Source organism: Belonocnema kinseyi, chromosome 10, assembly GCF_010883055.1.
Source record: "Belonocnema kinseyi isolate 2016_QV_RU_SX_M_011 chromosome 10, B_treatae_v1, whole genome shotgun sequence".
Lineage (NCBI taxonomy): Eukaryota > Metazoa > Arthropoda > Insecta > Hymenoptera > Cynipidae > Belonocnema > Belonocnema kinseyi.
In genome coordinates, this window is record NC_046666.1 from 67,591,852 (window position 1) to 67,614,447 (window position 22,596).

The following is a 22,596-nucleotide window of genomic DNA, read 5'->3' on the forward strand; positions in this document are numbered from 1 at the left end:
TAAATCACGAAATTAGATTTTACTAGTCGTAAAACAATTAGTAGGTCTTAAACGTAGTATGCATTCTAATAAATCAATCCACACAAATGACACATGCACTATTAAATTATCTTTACTTCATTGAAATCAAAGTAATTGACTCAGACATTCCGTAGAAGACAACTGCAATACCTGATACAATCATGAATAATGTATGCTCACTTTCTTTCATCTCAGGAAGTTACTCGGTCCATGCAACCATGCTTCCCGATAGTTGTTACCATAACAGATTATATATACGCGCTTTCATAGTCTGAAGAATAGCAGTTCTAGTATAACTTGAACGCTGGCACTTTCTAGATGAAATCGATATTAAGAAGAGAACGCCATGAGAACTCGACCGGGAAAGGGTAATAGATTACAGTCGCTTTAACCGTTAAATGCCATTCACATATGCGCAACTTTACATTCGCCAGCATAAAATCCAGTTTTCCCAACATATATATTATAATCAGACTTTAATTTACACACTGTTAATTATGATTGCAATTTTAATATACAATGGAATTGCAAATTCAGCAGACTTTTATCATCTGTTTATGTTATATGAAATGAAGTTAAGTATCTTTCTTGAATTTAATATACATCCACATGAAATTCATACACACCCAGTACTTTGAATTTCCGTGTAGCTCTCCTGCGGTGCACAATTACATTTTTGTCCTTATAAAGTCCAAATTGACCAGAAATTCCTGATAAACGTGAACAGCATCAGGTTTGAAACTCGACATTTGAATAGTGTTTTAACAGATTTAGTCATGACATTTTTGACCTCACTTGTTATGCAACTAAGATAAAATTGAAAAAGAAAGGAAATTAATATTGCGGCTCTTTAACAGGACGAACTCGTGTCGAACCTTGTCCATAATACTGTCCTTGTGCTTGTGTTTGACCATAATATTGTCCTTGTGCTTGTGTTTGACCTTGTCCACTTCCTTGATATTGGGGAACATATTCGGGCCGTGCTTGCGGTTTTGGTGCATATTGCGGCAGTTGCTGTGGTGCGTATTGCTGCGTTTGCTGCGGTGCGTATTGCGTCTGTTGTTGTGGCGCGTATTGCTGTTGCTGCTGTGACTGTACAGGTTGTGGCACATAGGGTTTGTCTGGACGATAATTGATTTGATTCGCTGTGTTATCATATGGGATTTGAGCCTGGAACTTCAAGATGGATTGAAGCTGTGAAGGCAAATTCGTGGAATATCTAGGTTGAGGTTCTGCAGCTGGTTGTGATATTCTTTTATATTGCGACAAATCTGGCTGCTGCTGCTGTGACTGATGTTGTTGCGAATATGCCTGGCGTTTTTGTCGCGATGCGCTGCGGTATTTAGCACGATACTGACCTCGAGATTGGTACTGTTGACCTTCAGTTGGCTGCTGAGCCGGTGCAGGCGCAGGCGCAGACGCCACCTGTTGTCTTTCTCTTATTGCTTGTTGAACTTGCTTTGGATATTCTGCTTGAAATTGCTCAGCGTGTGCCCGTGCAGCAGATTCAGCATCGAATCTGTATGAAATCACATCAATTAGTATATATTCCACGACTATAAAATTATTTTTACACAAATAATAACAAATGAAAGACAAAGTACCTAAATGGTTCAGGAATAGCATTCAGATATGGTATTTGCGCTTGATATTCCAGTAATTGTTTGATTTGCGTAGGAGCATTACTAAAAGGAGTATAATTGGGTTTGGCCTGTGGCGCTGCTGCTCGTGATAGTTGTGGCAGTGGTGCAGGTTGTTGAGTTTGCTGACGGGCAGGTTGTCGTCGTCGAGGTTGTTGAATTGGTTGTGGAGCTGCGATCTCTTGTGGCTGTGTATTTTGGCGACCATGACCATAAGATCTCCAATTTACCCTTAAACCTGTTAATTTAAGAGCATTCATAAGTGTATCTATATAGTAATATGACGTACAATAATTAACTATATAGATATTTCATAACAATATATGTGCAATGTATTCTCAAGCATAATGCTAAGTTTAAAATTTCCAACATAAATACTTTTAATGTTAGTTCATTTGAGGCCTATACCAATGTTTGATATCAAATGTAAAGCACAGGTCTGTTCCGGTAAATTTGGCACTTTTGGTAAATTAATTTAGAAATTCGAGAAATTAACTTCTAAAAAATTGACCTAAATTAACATTCAATATCAAAGATTATTATGGAACTTCAAACATCTAATATTCATTAAACACTACAAAGAAACAATTTAAAAAATGATAAATTGACCTTATATCTCAAATATCCAATGAAACTAGAAATTTCAGAAAATACCAAGTTCTAAAACTTCCACTGCTGAACTGCAGTCGCGTGTTTAGTTGAACTTCAGTCCGCAGTGAATTTTTTGGAACTTCTTTTCTCGGGTTTTTTAATTAATTCACAAAAAGTGAAAACATTGCCAGAATAGCCCTTCGTTTTACATTTAACACCAAACACTAGCGTAGGCTTAAAAGACTTAACATTAATTAACCAGCCTAAAGAATAAACTTTAAAAATTGATACTTTGACTTCAAAAGAGTCATAATGAGAGAAAAATAAAGGTACCACTTGGGTCTTGATATTCCAATGCACGTGACCCTGGATTACCGCCGCCTTGATTGGCATCATAAGCCCCGTGCAAATACGTTTGCGCACCACCATGCGAGGGTCCTTGAATTTGAAAATCAGTGTTTCCATCCGATGCACCTTGAATTTGGAAATTACTATTTCCATCCGTCGCTCCCTGTATTGTAAAATCTCCTGCTCCCAATGATGCTAAAATTAATATGTAGCTATTTCACAATCAAGTTGATCAATTCGACTTATATAGAAGAGAGTGTGGTATGATGTCTGTGCGGGGTATGGTATGAGAATTACAAATAATGGTCGTATTTTTTTTCATATAATTTTTTATATAAAATAGCGTTCTATGCTTAGAAAAATATTGATATAATGCCATTTTTATTTTAAAATACGCTTTAGAAAAGTAATTATGAAAGAAAAGTTTTGGTGGAAATCGCTGAAATAGTCTTTGGCAGAAATTAAGCACTTTTATCATATTTTGAAATAGCTAAAGCATGAAAATGTCTGGAGTAATTTTTTTCGTCACATTACACTTTCCGAAATTATTATGTTATATAATTTTTATATTACAATACTTATATTGTTTAAATAAACAGTAGTAATATGATATTCATCATACCCCAGGGTTTGAGGTACTTTAGGTGAAATGCTACATCCATAAGTTAATTAAAAGTAAAATAATTACGTAATCAAAAAACGGTTCGGAGCAATAAGATATGTTTCCAGATTATTTAAGCTTCAATTTGAAAAATGCAAACATTAAATTCACATTTCAATCATGATTTATAGGGAATTAAATACAAGTGTCTAATCATCTATACCAAATAGTATAATACAACAAACGTATCATTTTTCGCAATAGAAAGATTACAAATCGAATTATAATTTTACCTACGATAAAACAAAATTATTAGCAGGAAATTAAATAATTTTGTAGTAAATATAACAACCAAACCACGTCTTTTCTCTTATTTTACGGTCGTAAACTATTTCAGAGATTTACGACAGAGAGATTATTACGAGTGCCTTGTTCCACGTAAGTAATCTTTCATGCGAAATTGTCCGTTTAATGATTCAAATAATAATAATTATTATTCGGCAGCTACATAATATCGCGCAACAACGCTAAATTTTCTTTGGGATTATCCCCAATATTTCACTTGTATGTTACAAAACCATAATTGCTGTCAATAACTTTTGGAATCCCGACTACCCATTATACTCAAACTGTTTAACTAGACGAGAAAAATAAATTTTTTACAACGAACACAGTTATAAATCAATAGTTGCGTCAAGTATATAGATCACGAGTAGATGTATAAATTCCCGCCTCTCTTCTACGTATACTTTCCAAGATTCCAATCTATAATAAAACTATAGTAGATATTCGTGTAATATAAAATTATAGCCTTTTACTGTTTACCACTTTTATCAGAATATTCTATGCCTTTGTCTTCGCTGTACTTGAGACCTTGTGCCTGCCGATTTCCATCACTGGGTCCCTGAATTGAGAATTGAGCTATAGCTAAGGGCACAGCAGACAGCAATAAGATCTGTAAGAATGAAAGAAAAAATCAGATATTAGGTTAATATATTCTTGTATATTAAATTAAAAAATGTGAACTGGACGATAACTTAAGTCAAAAGAACTTTGATTCGTCTATATTTTTTGCACCCATTCCCTATAAAATTCTAATCTAACACGGACCGCAGTTTACCTTCTGTCTATATTATTTTTAACAGTCAACATTGATATGCCATTCACTATCTTATTTAAAACTATCTCTGCGTTTCACATTCGTAAACGATCCAAGTGGTAATGCGAGAACTTTAAAAACCATCTTAGGAAAAAATGCAAATAAAAAAATCACCTTTCAATTTCGTGTTGCAATTATTATTTTTCACTTATTGTGGATTCTGGTATCGGTGACTCGAGAATGGAAAGTTGCAGATAAACTTAGCTTAAGCACAATACGGTAAAAGCGCAACATTTAAGCGGCCGATCCCGTAGTCGCGAAGAAAAGGTGAAGCTACGACTCAACATTCACGCTTGATGAAAGTACACAGATAAAATCAACAGAAGTAATTTACTACCATTATTCTTTTTTGCAGTATTTTGCAGCAAATTTCACATCACTCATATAATTCAAAATAATAATTCTAAACAATATCGTACCATTAACCAAGACGCCATGTATCTTCTTTTGCAGAAATGACCTTTTATATATTGAATATTGAAATACACATTCACAATCTTTCTTCAAGAAAGAGAAATAAACTTAATTTCGGGCTTAATTTAACAATACATTTTAATAAGCTTAGTCGCAGAAAAAAAATATCTCATAAAATGTTTATATTTAAACAACACAATTAACTCAGGATGAAATAAATAAAATTTAGGGGCAAAAAGTAATGATTCTCTGGGTTTTCTTTACCTGGTATATTTTCAGCATTTTGAAATTCCGATGTCCAGATATCTTCGAGGATTGAGTGCTTCTGAGGCGGGCGCGCGACGTTCAGTACAACTTTATAGGCGCGTTTTAGCATATATAGCTAACATTTGCCGATCCCTTCTCGATTCCGTGCTGCCATGCCGCTGATTCTGTATTTCTATAAAAATACGAGTATCTCTATACCGATACTCTATGAGACTGCATTAATTACTGAACACTTTTTTTATATTCTAATTAAATTTGCATTAAGTATGTGAATTGGGAGTGTTAGGATGTACGAAAATTAGCGCCTGATACACCAAAACTATGTAACTAGAATATAATTCTTGTTTTATTCTTCTTATTCTGGACAATTTTGTAGATTTTAAGATTTTAAGAAAAATGGTATCAAAATATCAATTCTGTATTACATTTTCGAAATTTGTAAATGATCGCCTATATAGGTATCATTATTAATAATAGAAAGGAAAATCATGTGTGTGCATGCGTGTGTGTGTATATATACGATTTTCCTTTACATATAACTATAAGTAAAGATATTTTTAACCCACATTTTCCCGCGGGCAATAACCTTCTTACATTTCGAAAGATAAAAATGATTCAATTGAAGCGATAGTGTTTCAAACTACTATACTTATCTCGACTCATGGGATAATTTTCTCTAGCGTGTAGTGTCCAGTAAAAATGAAAGTGCGCTCGAGCGGTATGTTATAAGAGTGCAAATGTAATGTGGATATCAAACGGGACTCCAGTTTCTGAAGCGTGAAGGCCACGTAAGTGTCTTCCAGCTTCCTGTTCTGGAGAAACGCTAAATTTTCATTAATAGTGAAATCCTACGAGACATTTTCAATATATTATTCCATTACATTTAGAAAAAGGACCAAAAATGAAGAAAAATTCGTAGATGAAGTTATAGCAAAGCTTCCTCTAATTACGCCAGGGTCATTAATGGAATTTTTGACATCCCTTTCCCCCGTGTAAGGATTTTTCTAGAAGTTTGCAATATCTCCAAATGACAAAGTACTATCTCGGTATAGCACCAAATGAAACGGTCCTCTCTCGGGTGATGAAGTTTGAAAGCTTGAAGATACCACATAAATAGTATTTGGAACATCGGCACATTTCTATTTGGTCTGGCCGAGATAGCACATTCCCATTTAGAAACGACAATGTTTTTTTCTTAATTTAAGTCGAATAAATATAAATTGATTCTTCTAACGAATTCACAAATAATAATTTAAGATTTAATTTGTGTAGAATAAGGACATTGACCTTATGAGGACCAAAACTATACACAATCATTTACATGTAAACTTTGGAGGTAATATCAAGCACAAATATTAAAGACTTACTTAAAAGTTACCAAAATAATAATTATTGGCTTTAATATTCAGAAAAAATTAACAAACAAATAAGTGAATTATGTAGCAGTTAATAATTATTATGAAATTATGAAGATTAGAAAACATTGATGGGAAATCAATCACGTATCTCAAAGTTTTAAAACTATTAACTATGGAGGTCATCAAAATACATTGAGCCATAAAATTATATATTATAATAAATATTTCCACAATAAAATTATTTTTGTATGATAATTAGAAGCTTACTTACAATTTAATAACTTCATAAAATGCTCTCGCGGTCGCCACAATTTAAAGGTTTTGACTGACTAAAGATTTACCTGTACTACTGAAATCCCACCTCCAAATTACGTTACTCTCCACCACCCCTTCTACATGTCTGAATATAATATACCCACCCAGATTTTGAAATAGTGATTGAAAAATTAATTTTTATTAATATTGAATCCAGTGGCTTTCTATTGTTATCTTTATTTCTACACTTCTTTTGTGAGTTTTATTTAAATAACGCTGTTTTTATCTCGAACATGCCTATTCCACTTGTGTGACTTTTCAGCAAAAACAGTACCTTCAAATTTACGATGTTTCTACAGGATATACCAAACACACATCATTATTTTCACTGGGCTTCCATGTCATTTGTCACTATATTCATATACTCTGTTCCATCACTGATTCAGCTTTGGTTCGCCATTAACTTATCCATGTGACAAAATCATGTCAATTTAATTCAATAATTTGTTAATTTGGCCCCTTCCACATAGGCTGAAAAATACATTTTTCCCATGACAGGTAATTGAAAACTGTTATAAAGTTAAATCTGCTTTTATTCGCAAATAAAAATAATATTATTTGGAAGAATAACGTGAAAATTCAGTGTTTCGTAATCATATGTAATTACTACCTTTCAAAAGAATAAATGGTATTAAGAGACCATTTTTTTGCTGAATTATATATACAACTCAGCTGTACAAAATTTTAAATGTCTCTAATTCGCTCTTCATAAGCTAAAAAACTAAGTAGTAGTGTAAAAAATGAATATACACGGTATTTTTAGTCAATTGGTACTTTATTTCAAATGCAATTATCGCACGAAGTCAACCATGTAAGGGGGCAATTACGACATTTACAAGTAATAATTACATTAATAAGATGTACTCAATAAGAAAACGCCACCTTGTATTTATATTTGGTGTTGTCAATGTTGCACTTTCCATTATATAAATCTGAAAATGAGGTCTAGCTTATATCAAAATTGTTAACTTGTTTTAAGATTACTTTCGCCTAGAAAATTTATGCATATGTACAATATACATTTTAGGATACTAAGGACGCTGATCTTGCTTTGCACGTTTAGCCGATTTATCTTCCTGTTCTACAGGATCATTTAGCAAATAATAAACTTGACTACGATATGCATAGGATCCGTTTTCATCTTCATAAATGGGTTTTGGTATAAACATATTTATTGGTTTAGAAGCTATTCTGTTAGCAATCACGTAATACGGAATCTGAGCTTGTAGATGTAGCAATTGCTGCAGTAAAGACGGCATATTATTTTCTTCAGTGTGTAGAGCATATTGAGTAGTTTTAGCTGAAACCTCAGATTGAGGTGATGTTTGTTGTGGTACAGATTCTTCTTGAGCCGGTTTAGATTCAGATGTCTCTTTTCTATATTCGACATCACCTTCTTTTACTGGATATTTATCATATACGAGTTGTGAATTTGGTTGATGGTACATAGGAGCGTCCTCTTGGAATTGTTGCTGATGATACAAAGGAGTAGTTCTCTGTTGTAATGGTGCTTGATGACTGGTATCTTCCTGATGAGTTGCTTGGTGATAATCATCAACTTTTTGTTGAGCAGCCTGTTTATCCTTTTCTGTTTCCTGGGAAACTGTTTCCTCACTCTTACCAGCTTTTTGTTCAGGTTTATCTGATACCGATTGCGATTGGGTTGATTTATTCTGATCTTCGCTTTTGGACACATACGGAGTATGGTAAATGTAGACACTAGGATCAACATAAGGACCTTGAGGTTCATACATTTTAAAGATGAGTTGTTTTATATGAGGTGGCACCATCGCATAAGGCTGATAATCAACAGGCTGCTCAATTTGAGGTTGCTGTTGCTGCAGTTGTTGTTGCTCTTGTTGCGGTTGCTGCTTTTCTACTGGTGCTAGTTCCTGAGGTGTAGCCGTTTTAGGCTGCGACACTGTTTCAACCTGTTCAGTCTTTTCTTGAGGTTCAGGATTCTCCAAGTAAGACTTCCATTGAGTGTAAGGTGAGAAAAGCTTCCAGCTGATTTTGTAACCTGAGAAGAGAAATTGTTTACACTTAAGTTAAGATCGTAAAGAAATTATGTATGCACGCCTTCTAGGCAGTGCAACCTTTACTATCCTACACTCTTCTTGGAAAACAAAGTTTGCACAATTGAATACAAATTGTATACAATTTTATAAGATTAGTAGCAAACTATTTCATGGAACTATAAAATTTTGAAACCATCATACCCTTATAGACAAACTGATCAGAACCACCATTCTGTGTTGAGACAGTACTATATTGATGATGATGATGATGATGATGATGATGATGATGATGATGATGATGATGATGATGATATGGTGATTATTATTATCAATTAATTCCAAATTATAGATGTAACATTATAATTCAAATAGTCATTTAAACATATTCAAATAATATATTTGGCTAGGGATTTGGTCAATGAATTTACAATGTTTCCACATACCATCAGGTTCGCTGTACTGAACGTGCCCCTGCGGTGTGCGTGGGGATCGTTGTGCAGTAGTGTCATTTTTGGCCAAGCACAATGGCGCCAAGAAAAAGACCAAAAACACCTAAAATAAAATAATTGCAATTATTTTAAAGCTCAAATTTTGGAAGTATGTACTATATGTACCTTGTGCACCATAAAAAATTTACACTAGTTCCGTATGCAACAAAAGAACTATAACATTATATATAGGTATATACTTCATAATTATGTGGACACTACTGTTAGAAAGTATTTCTTATCTATAGCTATTACGCCTCTTTTTATATCAGCATCCTATTAAAATTATGAATACTAAAGCCGATACTTTATGTTAATGATGAAATAAAATTATGATTTTAGTATCTCATTACTTTAAAATCATTCGTGGTAAACTACATCTTTGGTAAATTAATAACTTTCACGGCACTGTTATTCAAGTTACTAAGGCAATTGAAGATAGAAGAAACGTCTAAAACCAGAAATAAGAAATTATATTGATGAATATTGCTCTTTTTTCAACAAAATTAGTAACAAGTTACTGATCAAACTATACTAATTTACTTTATTAATTGTTTAGTAAAAATGGTTGATACTACTCCATAATTATCGTTATGCATAAGATACAGTGAAACTATTATTAAGACCTCAAATCATCGTTTTCTTATAATCATTTTTTTCAATCACTAGTAGTATTTTATGCAGAAAGTAGGCTTTTTCGAAATATTGTTAATACGTTAGGGTAAGAGAACCAATTATTGACATACCAAAAAGTTATATGTAAAAATCAGAGTATGAATATATTAATCAAGGCAAAAAATACTAAAAAAATGTATGATAAAAGAAACTACAGAAGAGTACCAACAATGGGGGGGGGGGGGCGCATTAATTGCTGTCCTTGCCCTATTCATTGCGAAAATGAAATACCGAAAGAATTTTTTATATTTTATAAAGATCCCAATATTTTTATTAATAGCCCAAATATTCCCGATTTTTCCACTGCCACTGCAATCACTGATGCGAGGAAAAATGTCTTTTTTTGCTTCGATTAGAATTTCACTAATTCAGTCCAGCACACGCTAAATCTGAAGGTATCAATTTTATCTGCAACAAAATGATCGAAGAATATAACAGTCCTTTGCTTCTTTATACCATACAGCAAAAATGATACCTTCAGCCTTACTGTGCATTCTTCATCATCAAAATTCATAACGTCAAAGCGATATATTTTTGTCTCATAACTATATCTCATTTCGTAGCACCAACACTTCAAAAAAATTTTGAGAGTCACAATTAACGTTGACATGAACTAAATGCACGAATCAGTTTTTATATTTTAAATTACGCGAAATTACCGAAATATTTAGATTTACAATTTTCGTAACACGCTGTTGCAGAAATAAACTTAACAGAGTAGCACTTTATCAGTTTGTGTATATTATATTCCAAGTCGTGAAGAAACGAACCATGTACGTATGTACATATATCACACTCACTTCCAGTCTCATGATGCGGATGCGGATCAAGTGTCTGCGGCGGATATAGACGAAGAAATCTGCTCCTGCAGACAGCTGAGGTCTTCTATATAGGCAGGAACTGACTAGATGTAATTGGCTAGCAGGGTAATGACGGCTACTTTTAAACTCATTCGCCTGCGGTAACGAGTTCGCCTTTAGGTATATCAGACCCTGAGGCTCAGAAGAATGCGTCCTAGCATGGCGCAACAGTGTTATAAAATTCTAGATAACTAGACGAAATTTTGCCGCACCCTAACTTTGCTTCGATCCCAGAACCAATAGAGTCGAGACGACGCGTTGGTACTGTTACAGTAATTTGTTTATCGTTTCTGCGAAACCATAGTAGTGAAATCATTATTTCAAATAGACTGTTTTTCGGTAAAAAAATATTCAAAGACAATTGCTGGCATATAGTTTAACATATGTATGTAACACGAGTTTCAAGTATGATAGTTTATACCACTGGCTGCACTAGTTCTTCACTAGTAACCACTGACATTTTTTTGTACTTTTTTTGGTAATTTTGAAAGTTAAAAAGCTGCAGTTCTGGTACAAATCTGCACCATCTACGAAAGTTGAAGTGACAAAACTGAAAAAGTGCAGAAGTGTTACGAATTTTTTCGTTTTTTAGATTATCATATGCTTCACAGGAAATCCTTATAATCGTGGTCGAATGTCCGTCCAACGTTTACCACTCCTAGCTCCTACAATATTTGTTCTAAGGGTAGCAATTTGGCATGGATTTTAACCAGCTGTAGTCTATTCGAGAAAAAAATATTTTCATCTGCTTATCTATCATGATTTTCTTTTTATCTAGTAGTTAAATAATAAAAAAATTGGGAAATTTAGCTTTTTAGAACCCTATGCTAAAACCTTTCACTTTAGTCAAATTTTCTGAAGGAATGGCTCAAATTGAAGAACTTAGCATGTGGATTTGCGATAAAAAAATTAATTTTGCTATATTATATTCTTTTTGTTTTTATAGAGTAAGACCATTAATTACTTAGGGGTGACTTTTGGAATTTGCGGCACCCTCCCACTCTATTGTATGGATTCGTGAAATTTGTGTGACCCCCCCCCCTCTCATTCTTGCGTAGTATATAATATTTTTTAGGCAATATATATTACAATACATATTCCAGTGATTTGATAGGAGTTTAGCAGATTTGAAAGGATTTTAAGGGGACTCAAAGGGCTACAAAGTATTTCACGGAATTACACAATTTTTACAGAATTTAGCGAGATTGTCAAGGCTTTTTAGAGATTTCATAATATTTCGTGGGTTTTCAGGAGATACCAAAGGATTTTAACAGATTTTCATGAATTAATGTAAAGGGATTTTAAGGAATTGAGAATGATTTCCACAGATTACAAAGAATTTGGAGGGCTTTTAAAAGATTTTAGAATATTTAAAAACAAGGCACGGGATTTCAAAGGATTTCAAGAAAAAAGGAAGTATTTTCCATAAATTTGAAGGAGACCAAGGGTTTCCGAAGATTTTAAGTAATTTGAATGGATTTCATAAGATTTCATAATAAGATGTCACGGGATTTCAAATGACTTACAATGATTTTAAAGGATTTTAAGAGGTTTTAACAGGTTTTAAGAGATTCAAAGGGATTTCGATGATTGCACTGGATTTAAAAGAAATTTACGAGATCAAGGGTTTTAACAGATGTTCGGAGATTTTAATTTATTTCGACGGCTTTAAGCTATGGCACTTTGAAGGTTTCAAAAGACTGTACTAAATCTCAAAGAATTTTAAAGGGATTTCAAGGGATTTCCAAAGAGCTCAATCATTTTTAAGGAATTTCAAGAAATTATGTACGATATCTATGGAATCCAAAGAACTTCAAGGAACTTACACATGATTTAAACAATTTTAAGGGATTTATAAAATTTTCGAAAGAATTGAAGGGATTTTAAAGAATTGCAAAGATTTCCCGGGATTCCACGAGATTTCATCGAAGGTGTACATATACATATCTGTATTAACTGATAGATATACGATATTAAATATTATATGATAAAAAATAAATAATGATATAATTGCATAATAATATTAAAAGTAATTTCTGCGATCAAGGCAGGATTCATGAGTCATATTTCATAAAAGTAAGAATAATAAGGGTATTTTATTTTTGAAAACCCTATGCTAGAAGATTTTCTTTCAGCTCGCTTTTTCCTCGAAGATAGCTCGAATTGAAGCTCCGATAAAAATACGATTTCCGATGTTATATCCATACTTTTTTAAAAGCGGGTAAAAATGGAGAAAATCAGGAAACTTAATTTTTTATGGATTGGAATGACTATTGAATCCTGTAGCCTAGGGCCCTAGGAAACCGTGCAATGAGGCACGCTTGTCACTGAGTGAGAAACTATAGTGCAACTAGTAGAATAATAGATGAAACTTATATTTACGCGCGCAGAAAAATATTCTGTTAAGGTTACAGGATTTTCAGTTAAAATAGGAGCAGCATAGACTTTCTGTAAAGATTACCAATTTTTTGCAGAATTTATGAAATTTTATAAAATGGATATTTTCTGTAACATTCACAGACTTTTTTATTAGATTTTACAATTTAAAGATGTTAATCTGACAGAAAAGTTCAGTAAATATACGTCTCCTGATTAATTCTTTTTCTAGTGAATCTATTTTATTCAATAATTATGAATTCTAATTGCTCATAAAATACATCATTTTGTGCTAAAATTAAGTAGTCTATATTTTCTTCTGATTGTAAATACATATATTTCTCCTATCTCTATCTCCCCCTCCCTTAATACAAATTTCATTTTTGCATTGCCATTCCTCGTACATATTCTTAGTAACGTACGAGAATTGCAATGATAATGCCAAAGTAGTCAATACCGGACTATGCTCGTTTACACCTCCTAAAAGCTATGTAATCTTGCTACACTTTAACACTTATATTAAATAGCGGTACAACCGAAATTGTTGAAATTAGTCTTAAATTGTTAAGAAAGCATAGAACTTGGTACATGTGTTTTTTATGACCTGAAAACAGTTTAAGGATCAGGTGCAACTTGAAATTTTTTACGATCATCAAATTTCTGTGAACCTAGATATGGCCTAAATACATATATAGTAGAACGAGGCGAACCCGCTACATATAATGAAGATAATTATCCCACCAAAACAACTACGTGTAAACGAATTCCGCCAAGTACATGAGTATTATTTTTAGAGGCGTGCAGTCGTTTATTCGAATTGTTAATACAAATTTAGACACGCTTGGAAAATTGGATTTTTCGAAACAGAAAAAAATTTAAACGTACATTAAACCGGCTCGATTTCATTAAGCTTTTACATTTTTATAAATCAAAATAACTCCTTTTTTTTACAAAAAAATGAATGCAAAAGTCAAGTCGAATCTTTGAAATCTGATTCATTCGAATATTTGAACAAGTGGAATCTCGAAGATTTTACTCGACTGTTGGATCCATTTTTAACAAAAATAAAGAAGTTATTTTGATTTTAAAAAATATGAATAATCGAAGGAAATTAAGCCGGTTTGATATACAGTTAAATTTTATTCTATTTCGAAAAATCAATTGTTCTAAACGTTTCTAAAATGGTATTAAAAATTCGAATAAACGACTGCACATCCCTATTGATTTTATTCTTTTATGTCGAAGATAATGAAAGTTTTGAAATAAATAAGTCAAATAAGCATAGTAACAAACTGGCAAATAGAGTGTTTTTTTCATTAATGGAATTAGCTCAATGAATGAGTGAAATGTATTTTTTTAACACAACTAAGTATATATTTTAGAGGAATAAAAAAAAGAGATAATGATGTGGTTGGCCGGCAATATGTTATTAATTTATTATTAGTATTATTATGTTGTCACACTTGTTTTTATTACTCGAAAAATTGTAAAAAGCCCTTACGAAGAGGTACAACACGAAAAAATATGATAACATTTGCGACAACAGGCAAAATGACAGGAAAAAAAGAAACGCAGATAATTATAGGAAGAAATTATACATATAGAAAATTATAATGATAAATATTTGCAATTACAGTTTGTAACGCTAATTAAAATGTAATAACTGAAATGGATTTCTTATGCCAGATAACCATTTCACGTTATATACTGCTAGAGAAATCGACTTTAGTTGAAATTTTTAACAGCGTCACATTTTCGGTTACTTTTAAGATTATCAAATAAAATAATATTACTCATGCACTTTGTGGAATTTTTTGCATGTAGCGTTGTTGGTGGATTTCATTCATTTTTTAGCAATAATAACAAATCTACATATAGTAATATATTTTTCTTACAACATTGGAATAAAATTGTAATCTATGATAAACTTTTTCTTAAGAAATTTTTCAATTTTTAAATAATGTCATTCAATAATGTCATTTTTTTATCAAAAAACCTGGAAAAAAACTGTGGTTCACTTATAGACTACTTTTTCCTCGAAAAGTGGCACATATTGTCAGCTTATGTACTATATTTATGGAAAATTTCGTCGATATTGTTTGAAAGATTTTGACTGCAGGTACGTGTGCATATTAAATATCGTTAAAGAATGAAAAAAATCATTACACATTATTATCTTATATTAATATACATTATACTATTTTATGATATATTTTATATATTATATTATTATACTTTTGTTCAACGGATTACATCGTGAATTTACTTTGTCCTGATTAACATGCACAATCGACATTTTGTTAGGAATTTTTTTTGTTCCGCAGTTTTGTACTATAGCTTCAGATGGCGCATTTCTTTAATTTTTAATTCATATCTTCCAAACGAACATTATTTTTGTAGTTTGGTGGGCCCTATAGACCCACCAAGTTTGGTTAAGATATATTATCAACTGGCTTGGATATTTTACTTTTATCGTTCAAAATTATATTATCAGTAATAATCTTTTCTTACTTTTTAGTACTTGCCGACTTGATAAGTGGATGATTAAAATTTGGTTATTATTGTTTCGTAAGAGAAACCATTCTAACGTGGTTCAGAAGAATTTAGTATTATTGTTATTGCATTTTTAAATATATAATATAATACTGAACTACCCCCTATTTGAAAGGTCTTGAAACGTACACGTTCTAATATTTAAAGGATGGAGAGGACCCCACCTCTACCGCGATCTTCGGGTTATTTTTGTCAAGCGGCGTTCATTGGCTTCTCCGGCCTATATTGATGAGGGCGCTGTAAGAAACTTTTTCAACTGCACATGTGCCGAAAGGCGTGGGTCTATTTGAAATAAATAATTACTATCAATAATAATACACATAAATATTTTGAACAAATTTTCCCTTAAAAAGATTAATTTAATTGAATCTAAGAAATATATCATTTCTTCAAATAATTTATTATTAATGTATTATGACAAGTTAATACTTTGTCATCTTAAACATACGTGCGCTTTCCGGCGCATGCGCAGCTAAAACAATCGCGGTCCGTCAGCATCACTGCATGCATGTCAGTGTTTTGATTGACGTTCAAAGTGACAAATATAACATTTCCTTGAAATATAGTCGACGCTACTTACCTTGCCGCTTTCCCTAAGTCTCCGGCGAGCTCTTCCCCCACCACGACCAAGACGGCTCGGCATCCGAGAATTGTTCCGCTCGCTATTTACGTTGCCGTCAATGGTTTAGGTCTTTTAAGGCAATTTTCAAGTGCAAAAAGTAATTATATGCTTAATGAGGCTTATAAAAGAACTTCAAAATCATATAATATTTATGTCTTATGATAATATCCTTGTCACATAAGATAACCTTAAGTATGTAAAAGTTGTAGAAACTGTTAAATTAGGTTCTTCCTTGGTTTTTATAACACTGTAAATTGTATGGTTGTCATAATAATCCAAGATCCATTGCCATAAATATATTTTAATATAACTTATTGCTAACATAAACTGGATTCCATACTGTCTTAAAATTAAATTCTTAATACTGTGTAAATGGCCCTTTCAATTCTAACTAGAACCATTTTTCGTGCGACAGAAAAGCGGCCTGGCGCCGCCAGGCCTTTACACAATTACCCTGGGTGCCATGGCCCCCACATTCCGACAAGGGCCTCCTGGCCACAACATTTTACGGGCCCCTCCTTGCCTATACTTTTTTTTACTCTTATAAACGTAAATTTTACATGTTTATGCATGAGAAATTTCAAAAATACTGAAGAAATTTCTTCTAATTTTTCCTTATTTTAAATTGATTATTAGGTTAAAGATTTATATTGTAAAAAAAGTATTTGGTGAGCCGCGGACCCGACAAGGTCCCGGATCCGCTGACTGCAGCCAGGCCAACCACACCTTTGTGGGACCATGCTGGTAGTGCCAGGGCCCACCACGCCTCGACTACACCACTGCCCCCAAAGTACATAAACGTTGTTTGAAATATTTTCCCATACAGAAAAATGAAAAAGTAAAGGAATTCGTTGCCAAACCTTTTCTTACCTTTCTAAAGTATTTATACTAGTTATTAAGTTTAAGGCGTAAACATATTAAGTACATAACAGACGTGATGGTGAACGAGGGTAATTACCTCAGGAGCCGTATATAAATGATGTAAAAACTTTTGAGTGTGTATAGGTAGGTCAATCCTTTTTCTATTCTGTCTTGCAATGTTGAGGAGGGGTACATGGTCAAAAGAAATTTCTTACGTAACATTTTTTGTGTGTCTACACTTAAAGTAATAAATTCATGAAAAACGTTTTGTCTAATAAAAGTACGTAAGGTTGAGTAAGTGTTAGGTTCAATACTTTAGAATCCCCACAAACGTTGCTCGATTAAAATTTAGGGTTTTGCACTGAAAACGATCAAGATTCAAAAGTTGAATCGCATCCACGTGATCAGAAATATAATGACAGATATTGCCCATTCAGGACCCAACTAAATAGACAACATATTTAAAAAGAAAATAAAAATAAAAATTGTTTATGATTTAGAAGTTGATCATTGTATTTTTGTCTGTTTTTGTTTTGTTTTCTTGTTCTTAATGATTTGAAAATGCATGTATTAAATTTTCATACATATTAAACTATGCCATCTTATATTGACATACTTTTAAGTAATTTATTGAAGATTTTTTAGTACATTCCCCAGGCAAATAATATTTTTTTCTTGTATCGTTCATATTTTTTCTACAATATTTAACTTATTTAAATTTACTTATAGTATTTTGTATTTGGCACACCGTATATAAAAAATTTTACAGAAAAATATATTTAAAAAGTGAGATTAAATGATTATTTTCATTAAAAATGAGTTCAAAAATTTGCATAAAATTATTTACAATTATGGTAATGTAAAAGAGGATAATTCCATATGTATCAAAATTAATGAAACAAATTTTCAACACATTTAGAAAATAAAAACAACCAAAAAAATAAAAACTCAAATAGGGGACTTCTAAATCATATCCCATTTTTTATTTGTTGTGTTAAAAGGTTAAACTTCGACAAGTATGCGTATTGAGATTCAAAAATCATTTCCTCACCTTATAAAATTGATCACTTCATTATACATCTTAGTACAGTCAAATTAGGCGATAAAAGGACGTTTACAAGAACAAATTGGTCATACCCATTTTTTTTACTGTTCGTAAGGACATCCTCATAAAATCCTAAAACCGTCCGGGTACCAAGAAAAAATGAAACATTTTTTTAAAACTTGCCTGAAAATATGAAAAAAAATCAAGCAAAATTGATGCTAAAAAGCATTATTTTTACAAATATTTAAAAACAATATAACATAATTGAATATGAAGACATGTTAGTTCATAAATCCTAAACTAAAGGCTGAAATAACAGTTACAAAGTGAACATATATCCGAATAGAACATTAAAAAGTCCTCTTTTTTCGTTAAAAAATTTCTAAAGCCTTTAATTTTTCTAAATTATTAATTAATTAATTATTTATTTATAAAAGTAAGAAAACAGTCACACTATTTACTTAACCATTTGCTACGCTTTAATAACTGCTTAAGTGAACTTTATATATTGTTTTAAATAAATGCATGGTATATAAATTACTGATGGTGACACAAATATTTAACAACAATAACCCTTCTTCTGAACATTTCTTTTGGCATGATATTTAAACTTGAGATTTTAAAAATTGCAATATTATATAACTGGCGAAATTGCTACAGTTTTTCCTAAAAATAATATATATTTGATAATACTTGGTAAATATAACAATTTTAACGTTCATAAACAATTAGGATAAACAAATTCAAAATGTTGGCAGTTTAACGTAGAAAAAAATTCGTCTTTACATTACGATAGCTTGAGACTAAGTGAGTTACAAATATTAATAAAAATATATTAATAAATGTTATTATAAATAATTTATCATAGTTATTCATTATAAAATGTTTATTGAGGTAAAAATGTACTTTTCTACTTGAAACTGCCAACATTTTAGATTTGTTAACCTTAGTTTTTTATAAACATTTAAATTATTATAATATACCAAATATTATCAAATGTACATTATTTTTAGGAATATCTGTAGCCATTCCAACGATAAATGAAAATTAAAGTCTGGAAAAATCTCAAATTTAAATGATTTACAACATAAGTTGTTTGCAACTATGGTAATCGTTAATTTATTGTTATGACTATCAGTTATTCGTATAATAACTATTTAAAACATTTTTAATGCAAAAACATTTTCTTCGACGCCAATATTTCGAATTTGTTTATCTTATTTGTATTTAAAAATGTTAATTCTTATAGTTTAGTAAATTTCATCAAAATAATAATAATAGTTATGGTTAACTTTATAATAATTTATTTAGGAGATCTTAAGAATATTATTTATTATAGCCGAGCCAAAGACTCTAATAAAGTCTCTGAGCTACACTTAAGGATACACTTAAGGAACATTAATAATTAGTTTAGTATTGCAGCTTATTGTTATAAACAAATTAACTAAACAAATACTTTGAGAAGGTGCTCAACGGTAGAAAAAAATGGTTTGTAGAATATAAGTGATCAAGTACCTTGTAAAAGTAATATGCGTAACAATAAATAATTAACAAATATTAACAATGACTGTTGTTATAACTATTTTAATAAACAAATAATACATTATTGCATCGTTTTCGCATGTACGTATACTGGTTTCTCAGGAAACCAGTTCCAACTATGTTTTTGATTGATAAATAATCACATAAATTTACAAATATAAAATATTTCTTGTTTTGAATAACAAAAAGTATAAACAAATTATAAGATAAGTCACTTTTAAATAGAAAAAAAGTTTACTAAAAAATATTTCGTGCGACCGAATAGTAATATTTCCTTGATAAAATACGTCACTGACTCTTAATTGTTATTTCTATTCTATTTTAACTATTTTTCACAGAAATATTCTCTCATTTTCTTACAAAAATGTTCCTTAATCATTGCTTTTTTTCGCGGAAAATGTTCTCTACAACTCTACTGTTTCCAATTTTGAATTTAAAATTTTCTAGGGATAAATATGATTTATTTATCACAAGATTTGTATCGCAAGTGTTTTAAAAGTTGTTAAGAAGCTACAGTTAGAAAAAATTCAGTAAGAAACAGCTGTTGAAAACCCTATTTTTATGGAAGTTTTAAACTTTTTGATGAAAAATTAAGTGTTTCCTTTCACTAAGTAAAAAAATGTAAAATTAAGGAATATATATTTAATAATTTGTTGATAAGAATAATAGCTAAGAGTCAATGATACAACTCCTGAACTGAATATTTTTATTCAATTATTCAGAACACTGTTTAATAGAAAAAATTTTTATATGAAAGTAACTAGATTTGAAATTTTTTATAATTTTAGTATTCCTAGTAATTAATATTTATTATAAAATATTTTTTCGCTAATTATTAAATAATAATAATAATAATAATAATAAGACGAAGGTCTTTAACAAAAATAATTAGAACAGCTGTAACCTAATTAATCATAATTACTTTTCAATTAGGAAAGGCTGCTATCTTATTATTATAAATATTTGATATTAATAAATTTGTGTAATTCTTCATCAATTTAAAACATACTTGGAATTGTTTTTATGACAAAGACAATATAAAACTACGAAAAGGATGCAGAAACATACTATTTTTTTTATTGAAATGTTTGTAATAATAATAATTGTTCATATTTTCAGTTATTCATCAAGTATATTATTTTTATTACGTATTTGAGCACTCTTAGCGAACAAACCATTTTTTCTTGCTTTTGAGCACCTCACCAAAGTATTTATCAGAATAATTTGTTTATAATAATTATGTTTAATTCTAAAATAATTATTTATACGTACCTGAAGCATATCTTCGTTGATTCTAAAGCACAGAAAGTTTATTTAAGTCTTATTCTGGACGATAAAGAATAATATTCTCAAAAATTATAATTTTTCAGTATATTTATTTATTCATTCATTTAATAAATAGTATTTTGAAATTGTAAATTGATTAAGAAGCCGATTTTGAACAGTAAACTCTTGATTTGGACCGCTATGCAGCAGCTCGTTTGGCGCTTCGACAATCTGTCGTACACAGATAAACAATTTAAGTACTCGGAAAACAATGAAAGATATTTTATTGTTCTGTATAAACTGCCCAAATCAAACTTTGAGCAATCGATAGATGAAAAAATCAGTAAAAGTTTCATCAACCATATCATTGTATTCTTCGTTTTTGACCATTTCTACACTGTAATACAAGAATATAAATTTCAGTAGAGAAAGGCGGTTGACTTTCAGATATAACCAAAAGGATCATTTGCCAGTTGAAAGTCAACTGATGATTATAAAATGACTTTAAGTAACGCGCTTGGTTGAAAGTCAACTGCTTTATGCACGTAAAATTCACTTTATAGGTTAATTTAATAGGCAGAAATATTGTTGACTTTCCGTCAACGCGTGCGTCTGAAATAAAACTTATAAGTTAATTTAAGTCAGCTGTGGTTGAAATACGAGGTACAGAACTTAAATCCTCAATCCTTTTTTGTATCTTTTTTTATCACATATAAACGATTATTCTATTCATAATAAAATCCATTATAGATCTGTGTACTTATATCAAAATAAGAAACGTTGATGAAACGAGTATTCGATGAGCTCAGTGTTGATCGATACTATGCAGCCAGCGCTATCGACGCCATATTGGCTACTCGCAGCTACTCTCTTTGCACCTCTTCTAAAATCGACAAATTTCCGTCTAAGTGTTTGCGCATCGCCAAATCGCATTTCGCGCACGGCTTTCTGTCAGCACAAATTTAATTTCAGAGCGCGCGAATGAAAATCATCCTAAATTCAACATAGCTGTCAGTTAATCATCATATTACTCGTATAATCAGATAGGAGACACTGCAAGTAAGTTCCATTTCCTGTTGAAATGAAGTGACTTACTTAATTTAATGCAAAAATGAAATTCATCTACATTTAAAATTCATCATCTTGTATTACTGTATATCATTATTTAGGACCGTTGTGGAATATTGTTTATAAAATTTGATTATACAATATTATTCCAACTAAAAGTTTGCAGATAGACAATTTCTGTCAAAATAATTAACCCCCCTCTAAAGATTTTTGAATTAAAGTACCAACAAAAATGTTTTCTTACATATTGGAACATTAACTTTACGGAACCAATAAATAAAATTAGATAAAAATTGTCTTTGCAATAATAAGATTTCACTATAGCTAAGAAATAAATTCATATAGATAATTTACAAATTCGTAACTCTTAAAGTACTAGTCGAATAGATTTTGATTATGTCTCATTTTGAAGTTTATTTCTTTATTTGCAAATCATTTCCTAGAAATTTCGTTTTTGGTTAATATAAATATTTCACAGTACTTGCTGATGTTAGCGAAGGAATATATA

At 31.1% G+C, this 22,596-nt stretch overlaps 2 protein-coding genes across 2 annotated transcripts; both read right to left on the bottom strand.

Moving 5' to 3' along the window:
• On the bottom strand, positions 1-5,176 carry LOC117181497 (chromatin modification-related protein eaf-1-like). Its single transcript, XM_033374238.1, has 5 exons — positions 5,039-5,176; positions 4,027-4,156; positions 2,586-2,795; positions 1,626-1,899; positions 1-1,540 (listed from the first exon to the last, which is right to left on the bottom strand). The coding sequence occupies exons 1-5, from the start codon at positions 5,054-5,056 to the stop codon at positions 856-858; spliced, it is 1,317 nt and encodes a 438-aa protein (XP_033230129.1). The 5' UTR covers positions 5,057-5,176; the 3' UTR covers positions 1-855.
• Positions 5,177-7,470: 2,294 nt separating this feature from the next.
• On the bottom strand, positions 7,471-10,779 carry LOC117181498 (myb-like protein Q). The gene is made up of 3 exons (XM_033374239.1): positions 10,696-10,779; positions 9,176-9,284; positions 7,471-8,734 (listed from the first exon to the last, which is right to left on the bottom strand). The coding sequence occupies exons 1-3, from the start codon at positions 10,705-10,707 to the stop codon at positions 7,746-7,748; spliced, it is 1,110 nt and encodes a 369-aa protein (XP_033230130.1). The 5' UTR covers positions 10,708-10,779; the 3' UTR covers positions 7,471-7,745.
• Positions 10,780-22,596: the final 11,817 nt, after the last annotated feature.

Coding starts and splice junctions, on each gene's coding strand:
- LOC117181497 (XM_033374238.1), bottom strand. Junction 2,796..4,026: donor AGAATATTCTGATAAAAGTG/GTAAACAGTAAA, acceptor TATTAATTTTAG/CATCATTGGGAGCAGGAGAT. Junction 1,541..1,625: donor GCTATTCCTGAACCATTTAG/GTACTTTGTCTT, acceptor GATTTCATACAG/ATTCGATGCTGAATCTGCTG.
- LOC117181498 (XM_033374239.1), bottom strand. Junction 8,735..9,175: donor TCAGTACAGCGAACCTGATG/GTATGTGGAAAC, acceptor TTCTCTTCTCAG/GTTACAAAATCAGCTGGAAG.